Source organism: Xiphophorus maculatus, chromosome 20 (assembly GCF_002775205.1).
Source record: "Xiphophorus maculatus strain JP 163 A chromosome 20, X_maculatus-5.0-male, whole genome shotgun sequence".
NCBI classification, from domain to species: Eukaryota; Metazoa; Chordata; class Actinopteri; order Cyprinodontiformes; family Poeciliidae; genus Xiphophorus; species Xiphophorus maculatus.
The window spans coordinates 22,231,310-22,245,195 of record NC_036462.1 but is presented as its reverse complement, the minus strand read 5'-3'; the positions used below and the strand labels follow the sequence as shown (position 1 = coordinate 22,245,195).

Genomic DNA, 13,886 nt, shown 5'->3' with positions numbered 1-13,886 from the left:
CTCGAAGGCTTTTGGTTCGTCTGTTCAATTATTTACACAGGTATACAAAGCATGGGAATGTCCAATGGCACCATATAAAATCTAGATTGGTCTTATGTCTTAGAGATAAACAAGTTTTGGTCCAAAATGTGCATCAGTTGCAGTGCAAAAGCAAAATACATTGCTCTCTATATTGGTAAAAAAAATAGTCTGCATTGACAAAAAGGCAAATCACAGTGAGGAAGAAGCCATTTCCTGAAAAAAATATATATATTTACATGCATAAAAAAGCCAGATTTCCTTTGGACATTTTCTGTAGTCTCATGAAACTGAAGTTAAATTTGTTTGACCACAATTATCAGAATTACTTTTCAGCAGGAAATGGGGAAGCTCCATCCCAGCTGTGATGTTCGGTGGTGGCAGCATTATGTTGTGTAGTTGGATTTCATTGGAAAGAAAAATATAGAAGCAGCATCTTAAAACAACAGTCAAGAAGTTAAAGGGACTGTAAACAGACAATTACTCTAAGCACATAACCAAATTAGTTACAAAGTGGAATGAGCACAAAAAAGGCAAATCAAAAAGTTCTACTCTAAATCTCATAGAACATTTCTATTATTATGTAGCAAATATAAATATTTTTGATCATTCTGATTCATCTGAAAAAGGAAAAGCTTTCACTGTCAGATAGTGAAAAGGGTCGTGTGTATTTTTATGTAGTATAACTAAATGTTTGTTAGATGTTTATGAACGGTTTAGTTTGTCATTTGGCCAAATCTTTTATGACTTTTTTGTAATTATGTGTCATGAGAAAAGCAACACAGGGACTTTTATAATATGTATTATTCTTATTTGGATTGTACCCAAATATAATATATTACTATTATAAATGATTTCATGCTGCCAGACAAACACCTTTTATGAGCACAAATGGCCCATCAGGTATAAATATAGCTGCTCACTTCAGGTCAGTTGACATTAAACTTTGAAATACGTATTATAATCCAATAACATTGTCAAAATTCTCTTTTGCCTTTTCACTTGTTTTGCAAAAAAAAAACTTTTGTGCCACTTGTAATGTTTAATCTCTATTTGACCATTTTTTCCTCCTGAAGCTCAGTTTGTCTGACTTCACGTGCCCTGCTCCTCTGCTGCACACATCTCTGGATCAACGCCACGTCCCCTCAGTTTGGGCCGTTTCTGGCTTCATCCCAGTAATTCTCAATTACTGGCCTTGGCAACTCCTGTCCCCTTCACCTTCATAATGAAAAGCACGCCGTCTTCAGTTTTACTGCCGCTGGCTCACAGCCAAATACTGTATTTGAACCTTTATAATAATTTCTTTGACATTGTTTCACCTCTTCCCAACTTATGTTGCCACATAAAACCTGTTCAAAATTATATGACTTTGATTATTAAAGCAGAATCCTTAGAAGAAATATTAAAATGTTTAAGTTCTGCGGGAATACTTTGGATGGACAGTTACATATCTGTGGAATTGAACCTGGTCCCATTTATGTAATGTCTGAGCAGCGGTAATGTGACACAGCAGCAGCTCAGACTTAAATCTATGAGGAAAACAGAACCTTTGAAGGGTAGGAAACTAAGTGATTTGTTACATGGAGCAAACTGTACCTCACCCGTACAGACAGTGTTCTACCAAAGGAATAAAAAGAAAGATTAAAACGTTATGAGACAACGTAACGTCATCTGGAGGGGATAAATAATGACTCTCAGTTTGAGTTTGTTATGCAAAACTGGCCATTATTAGCATGGAGCAATTCAAGCTGAAGTGGAGCTTGGAAACCAAGCGTCTCTTCTGCTGTGAGAAAAATGTAACCTTCTTTAAAAGAGCAGGAGATCTTAGGCTGAAAGAGGGAAACCACTTAAACCGTGTGAATGTGTCGGATAAGATGGAGATGGCATGAATAAGCAGCCCAATAATAACATGTTTTCCAGTTAGCTACTCCATGCATGAACCAGAGCTGTTACCAAAGGCGTCCAAATTAAATCATTAAATAAAAATAATTCATGGATAACAAGAAACATAACTTCTTTGTTACTTTCTTTACTTTTTCAACATTAAACTAAAGACACATGCATTAATTATATGAACAAAGTACTCTAAAATAACAACTAAAATTAATGTAGACATACAAACATTTTAAGACAAAAGGCAAATTTTCACACTTTGGGTGCGGTCAAATGTTTGCTATTTTCTTGATCTTAAAAATAATTATTTTCTATGTTTTTCTTGAAAACAGCAAGTTCAGTAAATGGTTTTGAGTAAAGGTTGCTGGATGTATGATGTCCTAATTCATGAGAAATTCAAATGAAAGTAAGAAAACATGAGCAATAAAAGGCTGCTACTCTGTGGCACCTCATACTTTCTGTTTGCAGAACATTTTTCATCTGTTTGAATATTGTTTGAAAAGCTTCATACCAGTGAAAATACATTGAATTGAGAGGCTGCAGGTGGGAAGGTGGCAGAGCAAAATTCATTTCAGGTTAATTCAGAGTATTTATATAGTGCCAATTCACAACAAATGTCGTCTCAAGGTATGTAATCATACATACATTCTAGTTATCAAACAGCACAGTTAATTAGAGTAGATTAAAAAGTTTCTATCTAAGGAAACCCACCAAATTACATCAAGTCACTGACTTGCAGCATTCACTCGTCCTGGAAAAGCATGTAGCATAAACTTATTAAGCTACAAGTATTTATAGTTGAAAAGTCCTCCATCATAATCTTTGGTCTCACAAATTGTCTTTTCAGATTCAAGTCAGGACTCTGGTTGGGCCACTGCAAAACCTCAACTTTACTTCCCTAACAAGAAACATGTTTCCAGAATCAAAATATCACTTTATTATAGATAAGTCCTGCTACTATATGAGGCGACACAAGCAGAATATGACACTAATTTTACAAGTGGAAGTGTGAGTCATCTGATTAAAAAAAAGAAAAAGGAATATCCACAGTAATTTAATCAGGACTTAAGATTCTTCTGAGTCTTTGGCTCCAATATTTAAGCTTGAACCTTGTACAACTAAACTGCAACTTGAGTGATTCTGAATCTTTTGTCAAAATCAAGTCACTCATTCATCATGATGTTGATGCCAGTCGATCAATTTGATTATTGTACCTCTTGTGACTCCACTGACCCAAATACAAACGAGGATCAGCTTTTTTCCCCTCCTTTACTTTACTTTCTAAACTTCTTATGACTCCTGAAATCTCATCATTAACAAACATTAAGCTTTGTTTTGCCATCTCTCAACAGTAAACCTGTCAGTTTTACACTGAACATACAGCTTTGTTGTCTCTCTGACATTCTTGCTCAATTAATCATCCAGACTTTGGGCAGGTTAAAATCCTCACTTCACTCCCTCTCTATTAACATGAATTCATTATTCCATTTACGACTTTGGTTCCTTTTTTGTAGATTATTTTTGTCATATTCATCCTTAGGCTTAATATTAAGTTAAATATTCACCTCAAGCCAATTCATTCATCTCGCTGCTGGGCTTGATATGGGACTGCCGTGTTGCTGAAACATGGCAGTCACATGAGTCAGTAAATTCAGAAAAGAAAATTTGCCAATGCTATTATCCAGTAACACAACACAGATGTCTAAACCTGCAGTAGCAGATCTTGTGTATAAATGGGATTGGAATAATAATGTTATAATCAGCAGTTTTCTGTTGAGAAAAGTTTAGTCTTTGTCCTCTTTTAAACCTTGATTTTTCTTGAAACGACTGGGTTTGTTTTTACATAGTGAAGACAAAATAAATCACAACTCGTCTGTCTGATTTCAAGCTTTAATGTGAAGAACAGAAATGAGCTGGACATCAACAAGCTGAGGTTTAGTCGTGTTTTTCTCTGTAACACCTGTTCGGGTCGGAGGGGTACACAATGTACTCGTGTCTAACTAATTCTCCGAGTCAGATGAAAATTCTCTGAAGCACTCGGAGGCAGTGAACCCAGTCAGGGGGGAGCTGGTGTTGTGCCATTTTGTTTCCATCCAGCCGCAGGATCTTCATCCTGGAGTAGGACAGAGGCCCCACCTCCCTGCAGAAACTGCTCACGTTGAACTCTGTAGGAAACAGATGGCATTATTCAGATGGTTACTTTATATTTTGAAACTTGTTATCCCCAAGGGTGACAGTCGGTGATCTGTCAGGACATTGTTTATATTCAGCGGAGCATCAGTTTCACACTGTAGCGTTTCTTTTGCATGTGTGACCCCCTAAGTCCGACTAGCTCAGACATATTATGCAATTTGTCTATCAAAAACAGCCTGCTGCAGTCTGGTCCTCCACTCACAGAGTCTGCATTTACCATTAGAGGTCTCAGGTGCAGAGGTGAAAAAAGAAGCTGTGGAAACTACTCAACCCATTTCCTTTTTAACCCACCGCAGAGCTTCTTCCAGCCCTCTGTTGGCTTCAGTCAGGAGGAGCTCTGAGACAGTGAGGTGTTTTTATGCTGAAGTTTTTCTGTAGACTTTCTGTCTCATTAGGATAAAGTTCCTTTGTTCTTTGCGAAAGCAGATTAAAAAACCAGAGCATATTTTTATCTTTGCCAGAACTCACTAACAGACTGTGTAACTCCTGCTATTGTAGAGCGTTGCAAAAATATCCTTACTTTTTAAACTTTGTCACATTAAAACCACAAACTTCAATGTATTCTATTAAAATTTTCTGCAAATACAGCTCTGAAAAGTGTGTTATATGTATGTATTGAGCCCCTCCAGTAAATACTTTGTGGCATCCCCTCTGGTTGTCATACGTTGTAATAAAGGGACCCAAAAGCAGGAAGTGTGCAAAATCCTAAGACAAATAGGAACATGGACGAGGCCAAGCAAGTTCAACCTGTCCAAGCTTTCTTTGAGATAAACATTAACCAACCTTACATCTAACTAAACTGATGAATGTGAATGCACAAATTACAAAAGCAAAGATTTTATCTCACACCATGTCTTTAATAATCCTGAAAAGCAAAGCATTCTCATAGCATGATGCTGCCAACACCACGTGGATTTCGTTTTCAGGGCATCGTGGGTTTAAATTCCACACAGATGGATTCTGTTTACAAATTAGGTCAGTTCTGAAAAAAACAGAATATATTCAGAGGTTTCAGAGTAAAGAAGGATGAATATACAGGTCTGGAAAAAATTAAGAGCACTTAAAATGATCAGTTTCTCTGATTTTGCTCTTTATAGGTAAATGTTTGAGTAAATGAACTTTGTTCTTTCATTCTATGAACTATTGACAACATGTTTCTGAAATTCCAAGCAAAAATTTTGTATTTATTTGCAGAAAGTGAGAAATGCAACAAAAAAGATGCAGTGCTTTCAGACCTCAGATAATGCAAAGAAAACAAGTTCATATTCATTTAGAAACAACAAAACTAATGTTTTAACTCAGGAAGAGCTCAGAAATCAATATTTGGTGGAATAACCATTAGGTGTCTCTGTCCTTCTTTACAATTATGCACTTGTGATGTTTACATAAAACCCTAATAAACAGGACCATGTGAAAAAGTTCAAAGAGCAGAAATACTTTTGAAATGCGCTGTAGGACATCTTGTCAGGCACATTTTGACTCCGAGAGTCCTGCACCATCAAACCAGCTAAAGCAACAGGGAGCAGACAGACAACACAGAGCAACACAGTTTGGGGAGGGGAGCAGCTTCAGCTTCTGCTCCATCTGGCGCTTCTACCTCTGAATCTCTCCCAGATGTTCTCTTACCCCTCTCCCTGCTTTTAACCTACTTTCCTCACATCCAACCAATTAATATTTAGTCACTTTTCTCCCCTTCTCCACCATCTTCTTGCATCTTTGTCGCAGCCCAAACTCCTCCCACATTCATATGCAGCAACATGTCTACAAAATGCTGAAGCTGCAAGCAATTTTTTGCTACCTTTTCTCCCTCTTTGAATCACAGCTTTAATCAAAGCATCTGTATTCATGATGCATGTGCGTATCAATGAGTCAGCGCATTACCTTGAATGTTATTGGCCTCCAGGTAGAGGTACTGCAGGGTTATTGGAACCGTGGGGGTGGTGATCAGCTTGTTGTAAGAGAGGTCCACCTCCACCAGGCTGGAGTGGTTAAAGGCCTGCGGGTGGACGCTGCTGCTCTGCAGGCCGCAGTGGCTGAGACGCAGATACTTCAGGTTGAGAAAACCCTCAAAACTGCCCTCGTCCAGCCCAGAGAAATTGTTGTAGGACAAATAAAGCTGCTGGACAGAGGGAGGTAAATGGCTGGGGACAGCTGAGAACAAATTTCCACTGATGTCCAACAGATTCAACCTGATGAGACCTAAAAGACAGAAGAACATCTTCACACACATGCAGGAGTTAATCCAGACAAAATGTGATTTGTTATACCGAAGGAAGATGAGAACAGATGAAAAACAAACAGGCTTAATTTATTTTATTCTTTTTTGCATTTACTGCAAATATTGCTCTTTACGTTTTTAAAACATGCAATAAATACCCAACAAGTCTACAAACACTGCAGAAGATATAAATGGAATAGATCAGTATTTTTGAGTGTTGTTTCGGTTAAAAGGTTATGAGTATAGTTAATTTCTTATTTATGATGTACGAGGAAATTCATTTAACATCTTCAGAGGGTAAAAATCCAGATTGTGATTACAATAAAGAGCACAAAATATCCTCTGTCAATGAATGACGAGATAGTGCTTCAAAATAATATGACAGATTTATTTCTCTAATGTGCAGAAAGAGATGCACAATATTAGAAACTACTGACCTTTATGTTTTCCTGAATTTATTAGAAATGTTTCATTTCTCATCTCTGGATCTTTTAACCTTATCAGCTCAATTTCTGTCAGATTAAACCGTCTGTCTATGCACCTACCAACATTTGCGACAGAAAAATGTAATTATGAGCTTTACCCACCAAAGTTTTTTAATGTTTGATTAACATTTCAATAAAATGAAAAATGATTTATTCATTTAATTCTGAAACCCTAATAGTTTCTTCAAAAGTTGTGACTTTGTTTAAGAAAAACTTGAATCTAAATTTGCTGTTTGAATGCATTTTGGATATGGGACTGATCTATTTCCCTTCCAGATGTCAGAGGTTGAGTCCAAATGTACGAAGAGCAGAACTAACAAATGACCCCACCTTTGAGGTCACCCTCTGTGATGGTTTGCAGCCTGTTTCCCTGCAGCAACAGAAGCATCAGATTCTGCAGGTTCTGGAAAGCTCCGGGGCTGATGCTGCTGATTCGGTTGTAGGCCAGCCGCAGCTGTTTGAGTCCGGCCGGTAAGCCACCAGGCACCAACGTCAGGTCGTTGCGGTTCGCAAAAAAGTATCGCAGCTCAGTCTGGTTCTGCAGAGAGGCCAGCTCCAGTTCGTTGCTCTCCAGCTGGTTGTTGTCGATGATTAGCCAACGTAGACCCGTAATATTAGCCAGGACGGGGTAGGACAGGGATGAGATGTTGTTGCCCTGGGAACAAAAGAAAATGCATCCCTGAAGATGCTAGATTTTTTTTTTTAATGATGTACTAGAAGTAAAAATGAACAGGGCTCCACAGTGACTCCATCGGTGAGGCTTTCAGTTTAAATGTAAGAGGTTTAGGTCTTTTTACATTGACCTTCCATGTTCTGAAATTTTCACTTCAGAAATTTTGGCTTGCCTGCACAGTTTAAAACATGAATATCACCCAAACAGGACTTACCTATGTGAATTTGCTAAAAAAGCAAAAGGTATTTATTCATAAACAGGATGTGTTTGTATGTTACTAATGCCAATTTATGCATTTTGAAGTACTAGGAATTGTATTGGAATAAATTCGCCACTGTCTAATGACTGGAGTTGTGCTGTAATATGCTTAATTACTCTAATTTTGTATATTAAACACCTAAATTTAAATCTGTTGTATGTGCAATATTCAAACAATCTTTGCTTAACTTTGAATCTGCTTGAAGAATATTGTTTTCGTACATGCATAATCATAGACATTTTCTGGCAGTAGGGTGGTTTAGCAGGTAAAGAAGATTGGTGAACGGACAACATCATGGAAAAGGAATAACATTTCTGTGTTTTGATTCTACCTGTAAAAACAAGTACTGGGTTCTTTGCGGCAGGCCCTGGGGGATGTTTTCAAGGCCTCTGCTGTCACAGTAGAGCGACGTCGGCCAGTGGATGGGACAGTCACACTGCTCGGGACAGACCTGGTCATTGTTAGCTCGAAACCAGGCCGGGTCAATCCTTCCCTGCAGACTTAAAACGCTGGGCTCACCCAGCAGACGGTTAATCCACAGAGGAATGCCACCATAGTCCATGTCAGTGACTAATGTGGCCCACGCAGAGTCTAGGCCACACAGCAGCACCAACACGCCACAAAGCAGGGCAGCCATGGAGCCAGAGGACGAGACTCGCAATTCTGTCAATGAATCAAACAAGAAAATAATCATTGATTAATGTTTTTGTCTCTGAGCTTAATGGTAAAAGTCAAGAAAAGTAAGTCATATAACAGTTTATTGGCCAAGTCAGTAAATAATTTCAAACCATTCCTGGAGGCGGGTTATTTCTCATGTTACCAGCGTGGAGAGCATCAACAGGAAAGCTGATCAGAGTCGATGAGTGCGGTTCAGGATAAAAGAGCAATCATGGAAGTACAACTGTTAAGAGGCTGCAGAAGCTTTAAGACTGAGGAAGAGGAAATGGGTCTCCCATCAGAACAGCAATTTAAACATAAAGTGATAAAATTCAAAAACAGATCATCAAAGCTGCTCTCTAATCTGGGACATCAGATAATGGATTCTATGTTTCTTGTCTTGCCAGAGGAATATTGTTGTGCAGTATTATGCAAAATCTATCTTTTTGAGCTTTATATCATGTTTTAATGTCATCAAAAACGTCCCTGGAGTTTTGCACCAACATGCATGTTTGACAAATCATTTGATCTCCGTGGCAACCGTTTAGTTGTGCAAAATGCCAAGGGTGGACCTACCTCCACCTTCAAGACACAGTTCCCCCTTGGAGGGTCAATTTTCATGTCACAGATCACCCCTCCCACAGGACAGGTCACTCTGCTCCTTCAGACTAGCCAGCTACAATTAGCAAACACCTGATGGAACAGCGCATCTGCTAGGCTTATTATACAAGCTACTTCTCAGTTAAACGCAGGAAAAAACGTATGTAAGAGGTGAGTAGAGGAGAGACGATGTGATGACTATCTGAAGGTGGAGTGTTGAAAAAGGGGGAGTTTCTGAAACAGACAGAGGCCCAATTTCAAGACGCTAAATTATGAAGCTCAATTTCTTTTAAGTCACACTTAGTAAATACCAAATTTTCATAACAACTCAAGTTAACAGTTACTTGATTGTGCTATAAAGTGATACTATGTAGCTGGAAAACACGTAATACTGCCCCTTTAAACAATCCAGATTAAATTATAATATTATGTACATCTAGAATATTATTACACAAAAGTACACAATTTCACATAGAACTGCAAGTCCCGTTCTGAAGACGAGGTTCAACAATAGTTATTAATCTGAAACACTGGAAAAAAACGCTGAAACATTGGTTTGAGTTGCAGTAGCAGATGGCTTCTTAAACATGCATCAGCTATTAGAGGAAATAGTGTAATAATTTCCTGATTGCATAGCATACGGGTTACAGTAACATGCACACAGCAGTTGTTTCCCACAGGTTCGCAAGCAAAAAGTTTTTAGGCAGAGGTAATTTGCAGGAAAGGTCTGAACAATCAGGAAGTAGAACTTGATTAACATGATTGCACCGTGCTGCTTTGCGGTGCAACAACAACTCAGAACACTGTCAAGAGTTTACTGTAATGAAGCAAGCATGCATTGTAGTGGTGATCATTTCCAGCTTAACCAACCACACAAAGAGGAAACAGTAGCACAAAAGAAACAAAGAAAGTGACACTTACCTGTTTGATCAGAAGCTACACACAGCAGAGACAGGGCTATGTCTTGTTCTCACTGAAGCCCTTGGGAGACATATATGTGTGTGGGTATATTTTCAAGCTACCAGTGGTGTTTGCCCACTGTCTGATGCAGTCCTCCTTTCCAAACACTCCCCACATCCCAGACACCAGACCTCCTCCATAATCTTTTCACAAAGTTGAGTCTTCCTTTCCCCCTGCAGCAATTGGTAAACTTATATTATTTTTATGGCAACATCTTCGAAGAGATGCACAGAAATATATTAAAAAGCCTGATCAATTAAGGAAGTCATTGGTGTCTAGCTAGTGTGAGTCGTTTCAGATATTAAAACTGACATTTTAATAAGCACATATTTCAGTTTGCGTGTCTCGGCGTGTGTGTGTGTGTGGGCGTGTGTGTGTGTGTGTGTGTGTGTGTGTGCGTGTGGGTGTGTGTGTGTGTGTGTGTGTGGGTGTGTGTGTGCGTGGGTGTGCGTGTGTGTGTGTGTGTGTGTGTGTGAATGGGGTGTGTAAAATGTGTTCTTGCCTGGAGGCACAGAAGCCACAGAGTACCTGGGGAGCCAAAGAGACCATTGTGTGTGTATGTGTGTTACCGCATGCTCTGGGCAAGTGTGTCTTAAAGGAAGAACCGAAGCTTCTTGCAAACATCTGTGCAAAAGAGAGCAAAATGGTTCCAGATTATTTTCACTCCATAAACCTGGGGAGCATTTTAATACAAGCAGTTATTGAAAAAAAACAGCGCCCTCTAGGAAGGCCGAGCAGACACAGACACTTGTGATATTTTTTATTTCATCATTATTGGAGAACAGGCTTTTGTCACATAACAAGTGAAGAATACCGGAGTTTCACCATATTTTCACAAAGTATGGATCTGTATGTCACAGTGCACTTAAAATGGAGTCTGTAGAAAAAAGATGATTTCCATCAAAGATTTGTCCATAATGTATCTGTGACAGGTATTTTCTAATCTGCTTCCTGCTGCTTTTAACCAGGTTTAAAGCGCTTGTTACTTTAAATACACTGTCATTAAATCACGCTGTCATTCTAGTCTGTGCATCGGCACAGACTAGAATGACAGCGTGAGAAACTGACTCACGCTGCAGAAATGAGACTTGCATCACCTTTGCACACACTTCACAGAGAGTTTCGAGGTTGTGTGTAAAATTGGAATATTTTTAGATTTGCATTGACGTATTAACTAATTCACAAATCTTCTTTACCTGCTAAACTGCCCTACTGCCAGAAAATGTCAGCAATTATGCCTGTACAAAATGTAGAAAAAGTTTCTTCATTAGTTTTGCAAATGAAGGTGGAGATCTGCATCAAATGAATTCAGTCAAACATTTTATTGTGAAAACAAAAAGTGTTTTTTGTACAAATCTTGGCAAGAATACAAAAGTAGCCTTTTTTTTTGATTATGCAGGACGTTTATAGGTAGTCACACACTGTTCAGGATAGTTTGTGTGTCTTCTGGATCTTCTGCTTCCCAGCTTTTTTTCCCAGAGAACAGAATAATACACATCTGGTGTAATTTCAACAAATGGTCCTATTTTACAAATAAAATAGTGATTTGGTACTGACCCTAGTTTTACCCAATCACTGATATTCCTCCAAACATAATGAAGAAGTGTTTCCAGCAGAGCTACCTCTGTGTCTGATTAATTTCAAAGGGATTTCTTCCTTTGGATAGCTTGAATATACTGCTAACTGTATTGCCTCAGGCATGCTGGTAATAAACCAATAAAATCAACTTTTGAAAAGAGTAGTCTTAGGAATGATCCACATTAAAACTGGCCCTCCAATAAAATGTCTCTTTCCCACAGAAGGACATTTTTATGGAGCTCAAAGAACTTTCTGTGATTATTATGAATTTAACAGGATAAGTTGCATCAATTATAGGTGACGTTGTTTGATCAGATGGTTTCTCACAAACACTTTTCAGCTTGCATCCATCAACTCTTTATTATCCTTGTCTCTTTTACATCTCTCATCCATGAGCCCTGAAACTTATGTTGTTTCAGGGCTCATGAAACTCATTTGGCTTATAAGTTGTAATCAGGAACAATCACACTGGCAGAGTAATAGAAACCACTAACACTGACCTCATTCAAGACTAATCATTCTTTATAAACCCAACGTGATGTGTCTGAAAATCCCAGTAGAGCCGCAGTTTCTTAAATCATCAGCCCAGGACATATGATGCCGTTAACCAAACCAAAGTTACATAAATCCTGCTGATTTGAACTAAAGCTTCTTCACTGTCACTGAATGTTTTCCAGTTGCTGCCATGTGATTCCTTATCTTTAATTAATGAGTAGCTAAGTATTTTCTGGACCTTTTCTAGTCTTAGTAAAGTTCTTTCAGTAGTTGTGCATCAATCAGTGTTTTAATTACTCAGGTAAGTTTTATGCTCCATATTTGATCTAATGTGACTCACAGAACATCAACGATCTCTTTGGTAATTTAAAGTTGCAATATAAACTATAGAGAGGCATCATTGTTCAAAATCCCAATTCTTATGAAGTTTAAAACATAAATAAAAACACAGTACAATGATTTGCAAGTCCTTTTCAACCTTCCACTGAATCTAGTACAGACACAAGATATTTAATATGCAAACGGATACTTTTTTTTTTTTTTACAAGTACCGGTACTCACTTTTTTGGGTTTTGATACCTGCAACACATAAAATGACTGTATAGATTTACAATCAAACACATGTGATGGATAAAAGTTCTGTTATATAGGGAAATTTGGAAAAACTTACTGCAGAGCTTAGTTAACCAAGGTCATAATTCAAAGTTTTGGTAATGTCACATTTGAAGTTTTAATAAAAGCCATAATGAAAAACTTATGAGACGCTAAATTTTAAATTATATCAATGTGTAGTCATGCTATTTAAAAGACTAAGAAAATTTCAGCTATAAATTGTCAGAAAAGTTGGTACAGCTTGAAATTATATATAGACCTAATACTTAGAGGAAATTTGTACCAAACACTGGTTAAAGTCAAAAACAGGACTGAAAAGATAAAGTTTCCTGTCTTTTTTTTAGGTTTATCACATTAATATTTTGATTTCTGCAAATTTTTCCCTTTTTAGCATCAGATGAGCTGTAAAGTGAGAATGTCAGTATCAAAATCTATTACAATTTAAAAGGTAGTAATATATGACTTTTCACAATTCACTTCAATCTCCTTTAAATAAATTGCTTAACAGAAAGCATATTTAACAAATAAGGAGATAAACAATTTCTACAAAGCAACATAAAAGAACAATAGTATGAATAGGAAGTAATGGAGTTCTCTTCTAGTTATTCTATCTTAGGTTTATACATAATCTAATAAAAATGCACAGTCTTCTGCTCATGCAGATTTGGACCCTGTTTGTTGAGCAGATCTGTCATCAGCCTGTTGATAATGTTAGGAACACATGACATGCGGGTTTTCCGGGAAGTTTTAACCGGTCTGACTTTGCAATTTTTCTTTACGGTGAGCTCTGCTGCTCTTCGGAGATTTTGACACGTCACTAGTGAGGCAGGTTACTTTTGGCACGCCACCGGAATATTTAAAAATCAGGCCTAGCAGGTTTTAAGCATGTAGGAAATGCCAACTTCAGCTAAGCAGATTTTCAAAATGTTGATTAAAACTGATGTCATTGTGCAACATGGTATAAATATTGAATAAATCAAAACATGAATCCACCACTGAGACGTGGATGACGTAACCCAAGTCATTTCTACAAATATCTTGGTTTCCTTTGCTATCCAGTCACAAGTTATTACATACAGTAGATGGCATCTACTCCATCTATTGTTATCTTCTAGTTTCCAACAAAGGAGCAGAAGAGTGCAGCTGTAAAAATATAAGTGAGTAAATCTGAAGAGATTATTACAGAGTATAAAATAATCCAGTCCAATATTTTGTCAATTTGTAGCAGTTTTACAAAAAATAAAA

The 13,886-nt window shown here is 37.7% G+C and overlaps 1 protein-coding gene across 3 annotated transcripts; it reads right to left on the bottom strand.

Moving 5' to 3' along the window:
- Nucleotides 1-3,783: 3,783 nt before the first annotated feature.
- LOC102227178 (lumican-like) lies at nucleotides 3,784-10,297 on the bottom strand. 3 transcript variants are annotated; one of them, XM_023324710.1, is made up of 6 exons: nucleotides 9,918-10,297; nucleotides 8,528-8,668; nucleotides 8,071-8,402; nucleotides 7,138-7,462; nucleotides 5,986-6,303; nucleotides 3,784-4,076 (listed from the first exon to the last, which is right to left on the bottom strand). In XM_023324710.1, exons 3-6 carry the CDS (start codon nucleotides 8,374-8,376, stop codon nucleotides 3,925-3,927), a joined length of 1,101 nt encoding a protein of 366 aa, XP_023180478.1. In that variant the 5' UTR covers nucleotides 8,377-8,402; nucleotides 8,528-8,668; nucleotides 9,918-10,297; the 3' UTR covers nucleotides 3,784-3,924. The 3 variants fall into 3 exon arrangements, with proteins under 3 accessions (XP_023180478.1, XP_023180477.1, XP_005804369.2); XM_023324709.1 differs by lacking the exon at nucleotides 8,528-8,668; XM_005804312.2 differs by lacking the exons at nucleotides 8,528-8,668; nucleotides 9,918-10,297 and having other exon boundaries at nucleotides 8,071-8,503.
- Nucleotides 10,298-13,886: the final 3,589 nt, after the last annotated feature.

Bases quoted from the DNA above. Each gene is read 5' to 3' on its own strand.
- LOC102227178 (XM_005804312.2), bottom strand. From the start codon at position 8,433: ATGATTATTTTCTTGTTTGATTCATTGACAGAATTGCGAGTCTCGTCC. The intron at 7,463-8,070 runs GTAGAATCAAAA...TTTTGTTCCCAG, and splicing joins CCCAGTACTTGTTTTTACAG to GGCAACAACATCTCATCCCT. The intron at 4,077-5,985 runs GTAATGCGCTGA...TGTTTCCTACAG, and splicing joins GGAGGCCAATAACATTCAAG to AGTTCAACGTGAGCAGTTTC.